Consider the following 18,481-nt stretch of genomic DNA (forward strand, 5'->3'; position numbering starts at 1 on the left):
CAAGTGGACACAAAAAGAGATTTCAGCTTTTAATCTCTTAAAGGAAAAGATGACTTCGGATCCAATAATTGTCTTACCAGATCTCAGGATGAAACCGGCCTGTTCAATCCAAAAAGGGCGGTAGACTTTACTTTAAACCTTGATTTATCTTTCACCCATTATTAGTCGTCTATTATACTTGCGCTATAGTGACACAAGAGAGGGGAATGGGATACAGATACTCGAATGCACCTGTATGAGAAGACCGACACCAGATTGGCCCCTAACTTAGGCGCCCCTTTCGATATTTCTTTATTGTTCAAAAGAGGGAATAAACGCTGTGGTTCTTTCCAAGCTGCCCCGCACAACCTTGGCTGAATTTTGACTGTTCTGGCCTGATTTCGGCAACATAACTGTACTAGAACCCTTCACGGTCAGTATTCCCACGCATTAAATGACTTTCCCGACGCATACGGGCACTTTGCAAAACCTGGCGAGAATCTGCAGCACGCTGAATTCTCTGTTTTCAGCCTTGAAAATGCGCCACATCGCCTGTACAACGGTCCCCTTACGTCCCCGAACCTCCTGGGGGTATTAGGGTCCGTTTAGGGCCAAAACCCTAAACCTACAAAAATACACAGCAGGCTGTAATTTACTGTTTTGGGGCTCCGTTTCGCGTGCCGGTCGCATCCTTAGCAAGTCCTCAAGCTCCCGCACCTGTAGGGCTACTTGCCCTTTGAATCGGACGAGATTTCTGGCGTGAAACCTCTCCGAATTCACCTGTACCTACGGGGGGATTAGCCGCTAGCTAATCCAGTACCTGTGCAAGAGGCTCTTGCCTCGGCAATCGCGCATGAACCCACACAACTGTACATTGGTCAAATGAAGAGCCCACTAGAGGGGCATAACATACTGCCAAAGGGGAGAGAGAGGGCACTGCGTAGCGTGCAGGGCATCACTCCTGGCACCGCACTGTACATAGGAGGGAAAGCAAGCACTCCATAGCTCTAGACCTGTGACAAAATCTGAAAATGAGCCTCTCCCAGCTTAAAATTCAGCGCCACTTCTTGTTGCATGAAGAAAGTGCACCAGAAGGTGCCACTTGGCACATTTACAAGCATTTTCCCGTTTCGGGGTTGCCGCCTAAAAATCTCTCAACCGGTTGCCCAGTTGACTTCACGACAGAGTAAGAAAATGTTCCCCTTGTCATTCCGGAGGTAATGACGCAAACACATTTTCAGGTCCCAAAATAGCAGTTCCCTAAATTTTAGGAGATGCTGCCATTGTATCTTTCTAGGTCATCCGACCCTCTTTGTACACTGCGGCCACATCCAGAACTGAAATGTAGCCTCTATAGCAAAGGATTCCACTTTGGCTAGTCAATGACCCCACTTTGGCTAACCATAGTCCTTGTCCAACCTTAGTGCTCTCTTGCCCTCAGGCCTGGACTCCCTCTAGACAGTTCCACACTAGCTATGCAATGCAGGGCAGTTAGATTTCCCGAGGGGTGTTTCCAAAAAGTGAAAGTATATAGATAATAAGAAAGAAATCAACAAAAAGGATAGATAGTAGTCACACGCTGGTGACATACCCCCCTCTTGAAATCTCAAACGTCCTCGTTTGCATCTATGTCGTACATGCTCATAGTCAACACTTATGTATTCAACACCTGTCGACACATACATGCTCATTGTCAACCCTGGTGTATTCAACACCTCGTTGACTCATGTATTGCCTGCGTGTGAACCCTGTCCCAATGACATAGTGGTAGGTGCGCACTCTGCCATTGCTTTGAGTCACTAACTTTCCAATGACAAAATGGTAGCTGCACATTTTGCCACTGTCTTACAGTACACGTTGGATCCCGTAACACTTTCGAGCATACCCAAACTGATAGTTTAAGAATGCAGTTACACATGTACTCTTTAATAAAAACAATTACTGTATTCTTGACAAACTGACAAGAAATACTCACTTCTATAGCACTAACCAAACGTTTGGACATTCCATAAGAGCAATTGCCAAACTGACAATCTGTACAGCTCTAACATTCATGTAACAGGTATTTCATTTGAGCTCACTTTAAATACCATGTATATCATTTGTTTCAAAAGCCATGGTCACACTGACAATCCATGTAGCTTTGAAACTCAAGGGGTCAAGGTAGGTTGCAAATCGAAGGCTTCAAGGTAAAGTGATAACACAGTTGGTGACTCTGCAAGTTCACCTTCTTCCATCCACTTAGCATCCATTGGTGGATAGTTTCTGAACTTTACCAAGTAACGCCTAGCAACCTTGCCTTTCACTTTTCTTTCCTTGTGTGCCAAAATCTGTTCCGGGACCAAGATCTCGTCAAGTTCCTCGACTTCCGGCTGATCTTCAGCTGGCATATCTTCTGGCACATCACCCACATAGGGTCTGAGAAGATTCACATGAAACGCATTGTGAATCTTCCAACTGTCAGGCAATTTCAGCCTATATGCAACATCACTGATTATGTCGCACACTTGAAAAGGCCCATAGTAACGCATGCTGAGCTTTGGAAACAGTCTTTCCTTGCCCTTCATCTTCTTTAACCTTGCCTTTTCAAAGAGTAAAAGCACCCAATCACCAAGTGAATATACCACTTCACGACGGTGACGATCAGCTGCTTTCTTTTGCTTTGCCTAAGTCTTTTCTAAGGCCACTTTGACCTTCTGGTACATTTCATCCATGTCCTGAACATACTTATCTGCTTCAAATATCTTATCCTTTGTATGCAGTATGGGAGGAACTTTCTTGCCACCTTCAACTATCTCAAAAGGTGCCTTGCCAGTTGATGAATGCACTGTATTATTGTATGCATACTCCACCAATGGCAAATACTGCTCCCACTTTCCTTTATGGTCTGACACATAACACTTCAGCAGATCTAGGACAGTAGAATTTGCCTCTTCTGACTGCCCATCTGTTTGAGGATGAAATGACGAAGAGAATTTGAGCGTGGTGCCCATATTCTCAAACAAGCCTCTCCATAACAAACTTGTCATGCGTGGATCACAGTCGCTAACAATCGACTGTGGCATGCCATGATACTTGAAAATATTGCTCATAAACAAGCGTGCCATCTGATCTGGTTTTATCTTCTTCCTGACAGGAATAAAATGAGCATGTTTGCTAAATCTGCAAATAATGGTCCAAATACCATCGTTTCCTGTGCGTTCTCAGAAGATCAAAGATAAAATCCATAGCAATACTTTCCCATGGTTTATTTGGAATGGGTAGTGGTTGCAATAACCCTGGTGCCTTTTGCCTGTCAAACTTGACCTTTTGGCATATTAGGCATTCTCACACAAAGACATCCACATCCCTTCTCAATGTAGGCCAGTAGAAGAATGTCTCAACCGCTTTAATTGTAGTATCAATACCACGATGCCCTGCATACAGTGGGACATGACTCTCTTCCATAACTTTGCGTCGCAATGGCTTTGTGACACACAATCTGCCATGCATCATCATGAACCCATCTTTGAGAAGATAGTGTTCATGGCGTTGTCCATCCATTAGCTGCTCGAAGACCCTTGCAAAATCTTCATCATTTACATACTGTTCTCTCATATCATCAAGTTCATGATGATAAGGAATTGACACAGCTAAAATTTGTGGCTTTCTTGACAAGGCATCAGCCACAACGTTCTTCTTGCCTTCCACATGTACAATCTGAAAATGGAACATGGACAAGATATTTGCCCATCGCATATGCTTCTCAGATAACTTTGTCTGTGTCAAGAAGTATCGCAAGGTCTGATGGTCCATTTGGACAACGAAATCTGCACCTAGCAGGTAGCGTTTCCAACTTAAGAGCGCATGAATCACAGCCGGTAACTCTTTCTCATAGACCTGCATGGTCATCTCTGGCCCTTGCAAAATTCTGCTCTCATAGGCTACTACCCTGTCATCTTGCATTAGCACTGCACCAATGCTACTACCGCAGGCATCACACTGGACCACAAATGACTTCCTAAGATCTGGCAACACAATGACTGGATCTGAAGTCATCTTTTCCTTTAAGAGATTAAAAGTTGAAATCTCTTTCTGTGTCCATCTAAAGGTGACTGCCTTCTTTTGAAGAGCATGTAAAGGTGAAGCAATCTCAACGAAATTTCGGATAAACCTTCTGTAATAGGAGCATAGTCCCAAGAAACTTCGAACATCATGCACCATCTTCAAATCTGGCCATGACTAAATCGCTTCAACTTTTGCAGGATCCATTCTGACACCATCCTTGGAGACAATGTGTCCCAGAAAGTGAATCTCTTCCAGAAAAAACTCACTTTTCTTTGCATTGATGAGCAACCTATGACTGCGTAGCTCTTTGAACACAATGGCCAAGTGATGCCTATGCTCCTCTTCATTCTTTGAGTAGACTATCATGTCATCAAAGAATGTACCAACAAACTGCTGGTGTGGACGGAAAATTCTGTCCATCATCCTATTAAACGTAGCAAGAGCATTTGTGAGACCAAAGGGCATCACTAAAAATTCGTAAAGACCATACGTTGTTCTAAAAGCAGTCTTGTGCACATCCTCTGATCTAATGCGGATCTGATGGTACCCACTCTTTAGATCTATCCTGCTAAACATAGCTGCTCCTTCTAATTTGTCCATAATATCATCAATTCGAGGTATAGGGAACCTATTCTTGATGGTATTCTTGTTCAGTGCACGGTAGTCGATGCACATACGCCATGAGCCATCCTTTTTCTGCACCAACAACACTGGAGAACAGAATGGAGATGAACTGGGCTGAATCAGCCCCTTTTCTAACAACTCCTGTACTTGGCCCATTATCTCTTTCTGCTGAGCCGCACTAACCCTGTACGGAGGCTTATTTGGTGGGCTACTACCTGGCACCAAATCTATCGCATGGTCCTCGAGTCTCTCTGGCGGTAATTGAGATGGTAATGAATCGGAAAAACAGTCACTGTACTGTTGTAAAAACATTGACCTTTCTTTATCTAGCACAGATAAATTTGATTCATCACAATCTGACACATCACGTGCAAAAACCAAGTACGCAGAAAGATGCTTTTTCATTACAGAAGTAATAGCAGAAGCTGATACAGTAGGAATAGACTCCCCTTTAAGCTTTACATCCAGAATGTGAGTCTTTCCCCTGCTCTGTACAGTGATCTTTGTTGTAGGCATCCATGATTCCCTGTACACGAAACAACCAAGGAATACGTAACAACACATCACATCCGTCCAGTGGCATGATGTAACATTCTTCAACATCTACATAGGACTGGATATGTAGGCGCAACTTTCCAATGATGGGTGTCACAGCCTCTGTATGGCCAGGACATGCCAAACCTGCCTCTGTTGTATACCCCATCTCTTCAGGTCTGATTCCCAACTTTGAAGCCAATTCTGGGGAAATGAAGTTGGCTTTGGCACCTGGATCAAAGAAGATAAGCACTGTTTGATCCCTGACCTTTCCCCATGCTCTGCAAAGCTCACTTGCATCTGAATTTGGCTTGTCGCCCACCATATCTGGCACTAGACCAGCCATGGGCTTCTTTCCTTTCCTGTCCTCCTTGTCTTCAGAATCAGCTGGCCTTTTCTTTGTAGGACAGTTGTAAGCAATGTGGCCAGGCTGCTCACAGATAAAGCATTTGTTCTCTGACCTCAGGACCTTCTTTTGCTCTTCCGACTTGCGAGGAAAACGTCTTTTCCATTTCTTCGCTGGTCCCTTTTCTGATTCAGCCGAAGCTTTGCCTTTCCCTACGTTGGCTGGCTCTTGAGTCACTTTCGGAGCCTCTTTGGGAACATACTTCTTCGCTGAATTTTTCTTGGCTGATCCTTCCTTGACGCCAGTATTGAATTCACAGTCTTCTCCCTTGAGCAAACCATTGCCAGTGTTTGCTACCTCGATGAGCTGCGTCAAGTAGTGACTTTGGTCTTCGTGCAATATTTTCTCAATCCTTTGGGTAGGCCACAACAGTATTTTTCAATCTGTTCTGTCAATGGCACAAACCTATAGGAAGTAATTGGAAGTAGAGCTTTCCAAAACTTCTGATTGTAATCATCCAGATTCCTGCAGGTGGCAGCATTAAGCTGGTGCCATTCTGTCATGACATCTGCTGCAAAGTCATCAGATAACCATGCTGCTGCAAAAATCTGCTTGAAGTAAATCCATGTGGACGGAGCTTGCCCATGAAGCAATAAAGTTGTCCACCATTGTCCCGCATTCCCTGTCAAGAAAGTGGCTGCCTTGCGGACCTTTGAAGCCTCTGTAAAGTTTCCCCCTGCATAGGCCTTGTCAAACTGCTGGAGGAATGAGAGAGCCTTCTTCCTGTCATCAAACCCTGTAAAGGTCGTGAATGACACACCTTTGCCACCTTCTTTGTACGGAGTTGGCGTCTCCAGCGGCGTTAAATTGTCATATGGAAGTGACTGAAACATAAGAACACTATTAGGGTTCATTTGTGTTCCCTGACCGCAATTAGGTTGACCTGGAAATGCCATATTTGGCTGCTGATTTGTAATTCCAGCCATACCAAAATTTGCCTGTGGCATCCCAAATTGGCCATGAGTGCTCTGAAACCCTGGTAGCATGCCTGTGACACCATACATGGGGTTAGGCATCATCGTTTGAGCACTCCCAAACACAGTTCCTGGCGTGTAAAACTGATTTCCAGGTGCATGACCAGCCATGCTCTGGAATACCGATCCACCTCCAAAATAGCCAGGGCGTACTGAAGGTGGTGGGAAGACTTGTTGCATAGCCTGTAGGTTGCTTCCCTACCCATTAGAACCAGCTATAGACTGCTGATAGGTGGCGGGCTAAACTGGTATAGCTTGAAAGACTGGCATTTCAGCCACCTGTTCTTGCACCTTAGGCACAGGTTGTGGAGACTGCATGTTCTACGTCAAGTGTACAGGTGTTTCCATTGACTGTGCAATATGAATTACCTGTGCTTGAGCCTTAACAGGCTTTTGAATACGATCCAGTGATCCAACTTGCTGAGACGAAACAGGAGGTTGCAGAAAGGCTAAAAACCTCGGGTTCTGCATTACTTGTGTAAACATAGCCACAGCAGTAGCCAACTGGGTCCTGAATATATCATCATCTGTCTGTGGTGGTCTTGAGGACTCACCCACTTCATGTGTCTGTTGACCCTGTGAAGAGGAAACCTCTTCAGTCACATCATCTGGTCTGTCAGCCATAATTACAATTCCCTGTGTCTGGTGTATGATCCCCTGTGTCTTCAAGCCCAACCTGACCAAGGCTCACTTCTATGGGAAAAAGTGATTTAATCCCATCGATGGAACCATGAAACCGGCCTGTTCAATCCAAAAAGGGCGGTAGACTTTACTTTAAACCTTGATTTATCTTTCACCCATTATTAGTCGTCTATTATACTTGCGCTATAGTGACACAAGAGAGGGGAATGAGATACAGATGCTAGAATGCACCTGTATGAGAAGACCGACACCAGATTGGCCCCTAACTTAGGCGCCCCTTTCGATATTTCTTTATTGTTCAAAAGAGGGAATAAACGCTGTGGTTCTTTCCAAGCTGCCCCACACAACCTTGGCTGAATTTTGACTGTTCTGGCCTGATTTCGGCAACATAACTCTACTAGAACCCTTCACGGTCAATATTCCCACGCATTAAATGACTTTCCCGACGCATACGGGCACTTTGCAAACCTGGCGAGAATCTGCAGCACGCTGAATTCTCTGTTTTCAGCCTTGAAAATGCGCCACATCGCCTGTACAACGGTCCCCTTACGTCCCCGAACCTCCTGGGGGTATTAGGGTCCGTTTAGGGCCAAAACCCTAAACCTACAAAAATACACAGCAGGCTGTAATTTACTGTTTTGGGGCTCCGTTTCGCGTGCCGGTCGCATCCTTAGCAAGTCCTCAAGCTCCCGCACCTGTAGGGCTACTTGCCCTTTGAATCGGACGAGATTTCTGGCGTGAAACCTCTCCGAATTCACCTGTACCTACGGGGGGATTAGCCGCTAGCTAATCCAGTACCTGTGCAAGAGGCTCTTGCCTCGGCAATCGCGCATGAACCCACACAACTGTACATTGGTCAAATGAAGAGCCCACTAGAGGGGCATAACATACTGCCAAAGGGGAGAGAGAGGGCACTGCGTAGCGTGCAGGGCATCACTCCTGGCACCGCACTGTACATAGGAGGGAAAGCAAGCACTCCATAGCTCTAGACCTGTGACAAAATCTGAAAATGAGCCTCTCCCAGCTTAAAATTCAGCGCCACTTCTTGTTGCATGAAGAAAGTGCACCAGAAGGTGCCACTTGGCACATTTACAAGCATTTTCCCGTTTCGGGGTTGCCGCCTAAAAATCTCTCAACCGGTTGCCCAGTTGACTTCATGACAGAGTAAGAAAATGTTCCCCTTGTCATTCCAGAGGTAATGACGCAAACACATTTTCAGGTCCCAAAATAGCAGTTCCCTAAATTTTAGGAGATGCTGCCATTGTATCTTTCTAGGTCATCCGACCCTCTTTGTACACTGCGGCCACATCCAGAACTGAAATGTAGCCTCTATAGCAAAGGATTCCACTTTGGCTAGTCAATGACCCCACTTTGGCTAACCATAGTCCTTGTCCAACCTTAGTGCTCTCTTGCCCTCAGGCCTGGACTCCCTCTGGACAGTTCCACACTAGCTATGCAATGCAGGGTAGTTAGATTTCCCGAGGGGTGTTTCCAAAAAGTGAAAGTAAATAGATAATAAGAAAGAAATCAACAAAAAGGATAGATAGTAGTCACACGCTAGTGACACAGGAAGTCATTTGTGGTCCAGTATGATCCGTGTGGCAATAGTATTGGGACAATGTTAATGCAAGATGGTCGGGTAGTAGCTTACGAGAGCACAATCTTGCAAGGGCCAAAAAAGACTATGCAAATCTATGAGAAAGAGCTATTGGCCATGATTCATGCACTTTCTAGTTGGAAGCACTACCTGCTAGATGTTGATTTTGTTTCCAAACAAACCATCAGACCTTGCCATACTTTGTGACACAGTCAAAGTTATCCAAAAAGCACATGCGATGGGCAAACATTCTCTCTATATTCCACTTTCAGATTCTGCATGTGGAAAGCAACAAGAATGTTGTGGCTGATGCGTTATCCAGAGAGCCACAAATTTCAGCGGTGTCAAATCCTTAACATCATGAGCTTGATGACATGAAGGAACAGTATGCTATTGATGAAGATTTTGCAAGGATCTTTGAACAGTTGCAAGATGGGCAATGCCATGAGCACTACCTCCTCAAGGACGGTTTTATGATGATGCATGGAAGATTATGTGTCGCTACGCCATTGCGACATAAATTTATGGTAGAAAGCCATGTCCTACCATATGCAGGGCATCATGGCATAGTTACCAAGAAACGGCAACAGAAACTGAAACGGTTAACAACTAAGGAACAAAAACGCGCGGTATTGGGAAACAAAAAAGAGAGTTGAAAGTTGATTGTGTGTGCGTGTGTAAGAGCCACAAATCTACAGTGTTCATGTGTGTAAGAGAGGAGAGAGAATGCGTATGTTTAGTGTATAATTTTTTAAAGTGAATCCAAACTCTAGAACTTTTGTATGCTAGGCAATTTGACACGTGTACACATTTTTAATCGTTACCCATTTGAGACCCCAAATTAGCTTACAGCGTATCAGGGAATCGAACGCGCTGTCTACAACAGGAGGACAAAAAAGGCGCTCTCTCTCTGGAATCGAACGCACACTGTCTCATGGCGTTCTAACGTTTCAGTTGGACTCCCATACCCGTTTCAACGTTTCAACACATTGGAAACACCGTTTCCTGTTTCTATGCATCGTGGTATTGGCCTACTTTGAGGAGAGATATGGATGCCTTTGTACGAGCATGCGCGATTTGCCAAAAGGTCAAATTTGACAGGCAAAAGACACCAAAAGGTCAAATTTGACAGGCAAAAGACACCAAAGTTGTTACAACCATTGCCTATTCCAGATAAGGCATGGAAAAGCATTGCTATGGATTTTATCTTTGACCTTCCAAGAACACCAAAAGGGAATGATGTTGTATGGACCATTATTTGCAAGTTCAGAAAGCACGCCTATTTTATCCCTGTTAGGAAGGAGATAAAATCTGATTAGATGGCACGGTTGTTTGTGTACAATGTGTTTAAGTAACATGGTATGCCACAATCTATTGTCAGTGATCATGATCCTCGTATGACCAGCCTATTTTGGAGAGGCTTGTTTGAAAACATGGACACTACGCTCAAGTTTTCCTCCTCATTTCATCCACAAACTGATGGACAATCTGAAGAAGCTAATTCTATCGTCTTAGATCTGTTGAAATGTTTTGTTTGAAAACATGGACACTACACCATCCACAAACTGATGGACAATCTGAAGAAGCTAATTCTATTGTCTTAGATCTGTTGAAATGTTATGTGTCAGATAATAAGGGCAAGTAGGAACAGTATCTACCTATGCTTGAGTATGCATACAACAATACGGTGCATTTGTCAACAGGCAAGGAACCTGTTGAGGGTGGCAAAAAGGTTCAAAGAACATGGATGAAATGTTCTCTACATGGATGACATGTATAAGAAAATCAAGCTTGTCTTGGAGAAGACTCAAGCAAAGCACAAAAGGGTTGTTAATCGTCACCGACTTAAATTGTTGTTTTCACCTGGTGATTGGGTATTCTTACGGTTTGAAAAGGCAAGGTTAAAGAAGATGAAGGGCAAGGAAAGGTTGTTTCCGAAGCTCAGTATTACTATGGACCTTTTCAAGTACTTGAGAAGATGAGCGATGTTGCTTATAGGCTAAAATTGCCTCATAATTGGAAGATTCATAATGAGAAGTTGACGAACTTGATGAGATCTTGGTACCTGAGCAGATTTTGGCACATAAGGAAAGAAAAGTTAAGGCAAAAGTTGCACGACGGTATTTGGTGAAGTTCAAAATTATCCACCTATGGATGCAAAATGGATGAAAGAGTGTGAACTGCCAGAGTCACCGAATGTATTGCAGCTTTACCTTGCGGCCTTTGGGTTACAACCTATGTATGCCCCAACTCAACGTGTTCGAAAGGGGTAATAATGGAGCTAGGACATCAAATGTACAGCGGATTCAATGCAGTAAAATTGGACATTGCTCTGCAGATGCTAAAGGCATAATGATCACTTTTATCGTAGATAGAAATGGCAAAAGTTTGAAGGTTTCATTAAGTCACTTGTATTTATGTTACGTGACCTTTTTTGCGGATACACGTGATGATAAAAGGGTGCTAATCACAGTAAATCATCGATGGCATGTATATCGGGCATTCAATCGAGGACACTGGCAATTTCAAGAGGGGGGTAGGGGTATGTCAAGAGCCTGTGGCAACCACTAACCTTAGTTGTTGGTTTCTTTCCCTTCCCTTGTCTTATGTAGTGTGATGATTCCGCTCTCGCGCACCTCTCTCCCCGTTTGAATACAAAATCATAATGCGCAACTCAAGGGCTTTCCATCTGTATGTAGAGTTGTGTGGGTTCATGCACGTATGCCGAGGCAAGAGCCTCTTGTACAGGTACTAGATTAGCTAATTGTTAATCCCCCGCAGGTACAAGTGAACTCGGAAAGATTTCACGCGAGAAATCTTGTCCGCTTCAAAGGGCAAGTAGCCCTACAAGTGCGGGAGTACGAGGGCTTGCTACGGATGCGACGGGCACGCGAAACAAAGCCCGAAACAGTAAATTACAGCCTGCTGCGTATTTTTGCAGGGTTAGGGTTTTGACCCTTATCGATCCCTAATACCCCCAGGAGCTTTGAGGAAGCGAGGGGATCACTAAACATGTGATCTGGTGCATTTTCGGGGCAGAAAACAGAGAATTCAGCGTGCTGCAGATTCTCGCCAGGTTTGGAAAATTGCTCATATGCGCCGGGAAAGTCACCTATTACATGGGGATTTTGTCTGTGAAGCCTCCTACTGCGGTTATGCTGTCGAAATAGGGCTAGAGTATCCTTTTCAGCCCGGTAAAAGCGGGACAGCTCGTAAAAACTTACAGGTTTTCTCCCAAGTATTATAAGAATAAAGAAATACCGGAAGGGGCGCCAGTCTTTGGGGCCTACAAGGTGTTGCTATCTGCTTGGAAGCACTCTAGCTCCCAGGCCATGCTTTGTTTGAAGTGTTAATTCAAGTCACCGCTTTATTCGTGAAGTTTCTCTGTGTCGTAAAGTCAAGTAAAGAATCGGGTGAAAGCTAAAGTCTACCACCCTACGGGCCGGTTTCAGCTGTCCTGTGAAAAGTGCCTCACATGCGTCTCTAATTCTCTCATATGCTCTACATCTGCAGACAAAGTGCTCCTCGTCCTCAATCACCTTCTGTGCAAAGCTTGTAGAACCTCTCAGCTTGGGAAGTATGGGCAGCTCTTCTTGTCTCTTATCTCTAGCCGGTGTGATGATACTCTAAGCTGACCAATCACCACTCTTGAGCTATGTGGCATGTATGTGTCGACTCTGGATGAACCCCTCCTCTAGCATGGACAAGAAGTTCTCACTGTAATACAGCATCTTCAGGGAGGAGGTTGTCTACGTGCAACCATGTCTCTCTACGTAGAGCTCCAATAGATCATGCATGTGTATTGTGTTCCTCTCATTGTGAGAGAGTTGGATGAAGGGCGAGTCCAAGCCATACTAGAAGGGTGGTAATCTATGAATCCCTCTCACCTGCAGATACCAAGAATTATGCTTGCCTGACTCTGAAATCTGTCTGGAAGCCTCCAAGGCTCTTGCATGTGAGTCTATCTAATGGCATCTGGTCTAAATTGGGCGAACTGGAAATTAGCCTCGACTAGCATGGGTGGAGTAGCTAATTATGCTCTAATGATGGCGTGTGGTACTGAGGGCTTGCTACAACACAAGCAAGATATCACACATACATGTGGTCTCTCAATCTGTGTCCAGGAGGAGGTTGATAGTCTAGGAGCCCATATTGCTGCAGCATACATCAAAGCTAGGGTGACCACCCCTTGGTGGAGGGCTCTTGAAAGTCTGTCTAATCACATCTCCTCTCTAGCATGGCCAAAGCCGCAAATCCTCTAGTGAGTTTTTGTAGCCACTTTTGCCATGGTGAAGCGCCCGGGTGGACTAGCAAAGGTCACTCCCAAGTATACATAAGCCTCCACCACCTCTAGCCTATCCCCTGCAGCCATAAAGACTGCCACACTCCTAATTTCCCTAGAAGTACGAAAGATGATGACTTTGTTTTCCCAAGGTTCACTGTCAACCCTCTTTGTGTACAAAAGTGGTCAAGAGCCTCGAGGTGTCACTGTAAGTCCTCCTATGATTCAAAGATCAAAACAACGTCGTTAGCATAAAGCATGATATGTGTTGGGGTACCTCCAAGGTTTGCACCTTCGCCACCAACTTGCGCTACGTAATCTGAGATCTCCTCAATGTAGATCCCAAAGAGGGTCAAGAAGAGTGGGCAGGGCATCCTTGGTTCACACCAATGGTGCTAGTAATAGGGTTTGATAAGCCTCCCAGGCATTGTATTCTCCCCATCACCTGCTCGTATAAAGCATATATAGCCAAGGTCATCTGTGCATTGAAAGAGCCTCTCACATGGAATTATATCAAATGCTTTGCAAAAGTGCACAAAGCAGCAGTGTAGTCTCTTCTTCTGCACTTCTGCCCCATCAATGAGGCAACGCAAAACGAAGATGTGATCTATAGTAGAAAAGGCTCGCCTGAAACCTACCTAGCTAGGGGCTCTGAGTCCCTCTCTCTATGCATATGAGGCTTGAGCTCAGCTCTCCCTCAAGTACTGCTCCGTAGAGTTTGGCCATGGTGTGGCCAATCATGAAGTCCTGTCCACTCCTCTGTGAAGCCCTCCATCATAGCCCTGTTGAAGATGTGTGCAATCAACGGGGCTATGGTGTCAATTGTGTAAATGAGGTGCTCGCTTTGTAATCCTGTGTGGTCAGCAGATCTATAGTGCAATGAAGTGTGAGCCATGATGCTACTGCAGAGTGTACGTGGGTAGCTCTCTATGTGTATGTATGAGGCAATGTAAGTATGTGTTTAACGACTTGAGGAGGCTCATGGAGTACTGGGATCACAACTTGATGAGGATTCACAAACAAATGGAGAGCATTGCATATACACAGAATCAGAGGAGAAATTCTCAGCCCTATACTGCCAGTTTTTCATCCAGATTGTATGTATGTATGTATGCTACATGCGCACATGTATGTATCCATATAAATACTTAGATGCACTCATAAAATTGCTAATTTATGCAAGAGGTACACTCAACCTGATACATGTGGAGCTCAGCTGTCATTGCTTGCATTTGATGTGTCTTTTCTCTTAGAGTTTTTGCATACATCCCAAGCTGTTCAGAGACTTCCGGGCCAGGTTGCCTGGCGAGAATCTTTCTCAGCTCAGCATAAAGTTTCTCCTTTTCTTGAATTAAGAGGTCCTTTTCTACAACCTGGAAGTAAATCCACGTATTTAGCAGCCAGAATTAAGAGGTCCTTTTCTACAACCTGGAAATAAATCCACATATTTAGCAGCAAGAATACTTCTCCGACTAGCAATATTGTGCAGACCTTAAAATCCGTACAGCTTCTCACCAATAGAAGACACACAATTCAGATACGATCAAACATTTCAAGGTAGCAAGAAGGAAAAAGTTATAATTTTCATGTCAGTACTCATCAAAAATACACCATTCTTAAAAAGTAATCATATCAAATGCTGGTCTGCAGACAGTACTGAAATAATTAGAGCTCTTCCACAATCTATCGAACAAAAGCTACTCCTTGGCTTATAACACTTAATTGTATGCTATGCTCTATTACTGTGGCACTTTTTACTGACAGCAACGAGTACATTTTTTAGAGGTTGGTCAAAAATCCAGAAGCTTTGCGGCTTGTAGCTATTCTTGAACGTTGGCATACTTTCAATTATTGAGTCACTAGAATGGCAAAAGTACGAGTAGAGCGGCCAAGAGCTAAACACATACCTGCTCAGTCTTCAATATCAACCGTTTCTGCAAAGTTTGGATCTTCAAAATCATCTCATACGCGGTTGGGTCCGTACCTTCAAGTTGACGCCAACGATGAACATTCAGAGGATTCTCTAACTCTTCTGACAAGGCTTTAACCTGCAAAAGACCTTTTACTTCAGCAGACAATTACTTGTCAATCACTATTAGCTTATGGCCAATTACCTGTCGCTCACATGATATTCTCTTATCCAAAAAGTTTTTGTAGACAAAACCCTCCCTCCTAAACAACAGAATAAAACGAAGTTCATACCTTTGTGCGCTCCTGTAAGAGTTCGCGACCCAGATTATGCACCTCTCTTTTGAGCACCTGAATGTTTTGAACTGATCCTTGTAGGACGCAGTGCTCTCTCTTTAACTCGGTTAACTTAATCTTCAGGAGGCGTAATTCATTTAGCCGACACCTATATTGAACTTGACCTTTGCTAAGTGTTGATTGTTGGATCTTTATTTTCTCATATAATAGAGAGAGCTCCTCATTTCTTCGAATAAGCTGTCGGTGCACATGAATATCAGACAAGAATCGCAAGACAAAGTCATGACGAACTTTTTCTTATTACCTGTGTCCCTAAAATGTCTCTCTCATTTTTGACAATATCAAGCTCTTTCTTCTGTCTGAACTTCTCGTCATCGGCCTCACTAATGATGTGATTCAAGTTCTCAATATTGGCATTGTGTGATGCAATCAAGAGTTCTCCTTCTTTGATTTGCTGGTGGGCTTTGCCCAATTCTTGCTTCAAGTTCTCTCTTTCCTTCTCAACCTGCAAAAGTTAATTGAAAACTTAAGGGACCAAGATAGTCTTGCACACGATGGTTATATGCAATGTAGTAATTCCTAAAGAAATCTGATTTTTTGAGATGGACTTTTTTCCTTTGTTGTTATTTTTTGTGTGTGTGTGGTGGTACTGGTGCTATGCCCCAAATATTCCATAAAGATTATCATCTCGCCCTCTCAAACATGCTTATTAAACAATTGATCCTTTTGTAATGTATGACAACAGCCCAACATTTTTCCTTTGAAGAGCTCTATGCAGTCTGCCCTGATATTTAGAAGTACACATAAGGAAGCTCAGAAACCTGTTATGAAAAATATGGACTACCTTCGTAAAGTCAAAGTGCTCTTTGATAAGAGCAACCTCCTTCGCATTTATCTCTTCCTTCATTTGTTCAATCTGGTGATTCATAACTTTAATTCTTCGTCTCAGTTCATTTATTTCATCTTGGGCATCAATAAGGTTCTTGCTGAGAAGATTTCTTTCACTGCGGACAGACTCGTAAAGGTTTTGCTGCTGCTTTAACCTATTTTCTCCCTCTACAATCTTCTTCTGCAAATCCATTATTGTAGTCTCTCTTGCATGTACCTCGTCTAGTGCCTGTATAAAAAGGGCTTCTCTATGATACAAATTCATGATCCAGCTGTATGTGCTGATAAGTACTCATAGTGAGAAAATAAATGCATGATCCAGGCATATGTCCTTATAAGTAGTGAGAGTGTTAAAAGTGTATGGAAATGTGGAGTACAGTTCAGTGAATATAAGAGAAGATAATTTTCTCACAGAAACGCAGAAGTTGAGAACCTGCCTGCATGTATTTCACCCCAGCTTGGGATGCCTCCACGTTGTACTTCTGCCGCTCCTTCTCCAGCTGACTTATCACTCTTTCTTGTTTTACTGCTGCATCTCGATAATTCTGAATCTCTGCTTCCAGATTGTGGATTGCCACCTCATTAATTTTTGCCAAATCACTTTGCTTTTCAATTGAATTTTCTGCCTGATCCAATTTTCATATGCATAAAACCCAACTTCAATTTACCTTTATCAAACGGTAAACACTTTCACCAAGTTTGCCAATTAGAGTGAATGTTAAGATGTCTACAGGAAACTGAAAGCTAAGCTGGCACTCTCCCCTTACAACTTATGAAGTCTATAAACTTTAAAACGTCTTCAAAAAGCAGAAAAATCGGTCTCTTTGCCTTGAAAGAACACTATCAGACCATGAAGACAGGTGAAGCTTTTTGATAAAATGGTAAAGTAGCTAATACGAACAAATTTTGCAGGAAAATCACGACCCAACCATCTTTACTTAATAAGAGCCAAATTCCAATGTTTAAGTATTTACAGTAAGAATTACTAACAGACCAATATATCCATAGATGAGGTAAGAGATGCTAAGCACCACCCAAGCCACCCTCTATAAAAGATGGAGATGACTTCAAATGCATCTAACTAAAGGAAATACATCCACGAGCACCTGAAAATACTTATATCCATAGAAACACAAGGGGATTTAAGACATGACACGATAACTGGGAGGATTGCTGTGTCACTTTTACTGATCAAAACAACGAAAGAAACTTACCTGAGTTTTCAACTTGTTCAGCACATCACGTTCACGAAGGAGCTCTTCCTGCCGCTTTCGTTCTTGATCAGCCAACCTTTTCTGCAACTCTACTTCTTTTCCCATATTTTGGATTTCACCTCTTAATTCTTCTCTCTGGCATTCTGCTTCCTCCTTTTGTTTCTCCACTGCTTTCAGTTTCATTACTGTTGCTTCTCGTAGCTAGCACAAAGAAAACTCCTTATCAAGGTCCCTAAAGCCAGAATCGAAACACAATGTTTGTTGCTGGATGTAAAGAAAATAAACCCCTACACAATCCTTTAATACCTTATTTATACGGACAATCTCAGCTTTAACTGCCTGTATCTCGTCATCTTTAATTTTCAGCTCCACTTGTTTCTGACTGTTCTCTGCTAGCAATTGTGTATTGGCATGGATCTGTTCTTCAAGATCGCTGTGAAGTTTCGTGACCTGCCCTAAACTAAAACAAAAAAGTGGTTACTCGCCCTAAATTCCTTCTCCAAACATTACAAATATTTGTGAAATAACCTTGACAAATCATGAAACATTGTGGTGACTAAACATCAAAAAGCCTCAGCATTCGCAAATCAGAAATATATTAAATTATGTGACAGAAGAAAGCTACCTTTTGATTAACTGCATCAAACTCTTTTTGAACTTTGTCTGTAAGTTGCTTTTGCTCTCGAAGTTGGTGTTCCATCTTTTCTACCTGTTCCTGGTTCTCCACCACTTCCTGCTCTTTTCCCTTTACCTCAGCCTGCTTACCTTCTAGTGAAACTTTCAGCTCTCTAATTTCTTTCTCCAACCTTTCCTTCTTCTTCATTTCACTGCATGGATGAAGAAACACTATTTTCAACAAACATTCCTTTGCAGCGCTTAAGCTTATAAGGAAATTATAAGCCACATGTTATCCATTTTTCAACATAAGTAGAAAAATAAATACTATGAAATTTTAAAAAGGTTCTTGCAAAATTGTTGAAATATAAAAACTTCAGAAAACAAGCTAACAGGCTGTGTGTGTGGGAAACTGCTTCTTAAAGTACTGAAGCCTCCTGACTAGCGTAGAAAATGATCACTTTTTCCAAAGAA

At 43.2% G+C, this 18,481-nt stretch overlaps 1 protein-coding gene across 1 annotated transcript in view; it reads right to left on the reverse strand.

Annotated features, from left to right (window-relative positions):
• LOC147463722 (cilia- and flagella-associated protein 58-like) overlaps positions 1-18,481 on the reverse strand; it is an 86,002-nt gene that overhangs the window by 39,000 nt on the left and 28,521 nt on the right. Inside the window, exons 6-14 of the mRNA XM_086490441.1 lie at positions 18,018-18,219; positions 17,699-17,842; positions 17,393-17,593; positions 16,616-16,804; positions 16,135-16,407; positions 15,595-15,795; positions 15,288-15,527; positions 14,993-15,133; positions 14,282-14,458 (exon numbers count right to left, since the gene is read on the reverse strand). Coding sequence (XP_086346567.1) covers positions 14,282-14,458; positions 14,993-15,133; positions 15,288-15,527; positions 15,595-15,795; positions 16,135-16,407; positions 16,616-16,804; positions 17,393-17,593; positions 17,699-17,842; positions 18,018-18,219 — 1,768 coding nt within the window. The remainder of the gene's footprint in view (positions 1-14,281; positions 14,459-14,992; positions 15,134-15,287; positions 15,528-15,594; positions 15,796-16,134; positions 16,408-16,615; positions 16,805-17,392; positions 17,594-17,698; positions 17,843-18,017; positions 18,220-18,481) is intronic.

The sequence above is a fragment of the Adiantum capillus-veneris genome, chromosome 2 (genome assembly GCF_014529385.1).
Source record: "Adiantum capillus-veneris isolate H3 chromosome 2, ASM1452938v2, whole genome shotgun sequence".
Lineage (NCBI taxonomy): Eukaryota > Viridiplantae > Streptophyta > Polypodiopsida > Polypodiales > Pteridaceae > Adiantum > Adiantum capillus-veneris.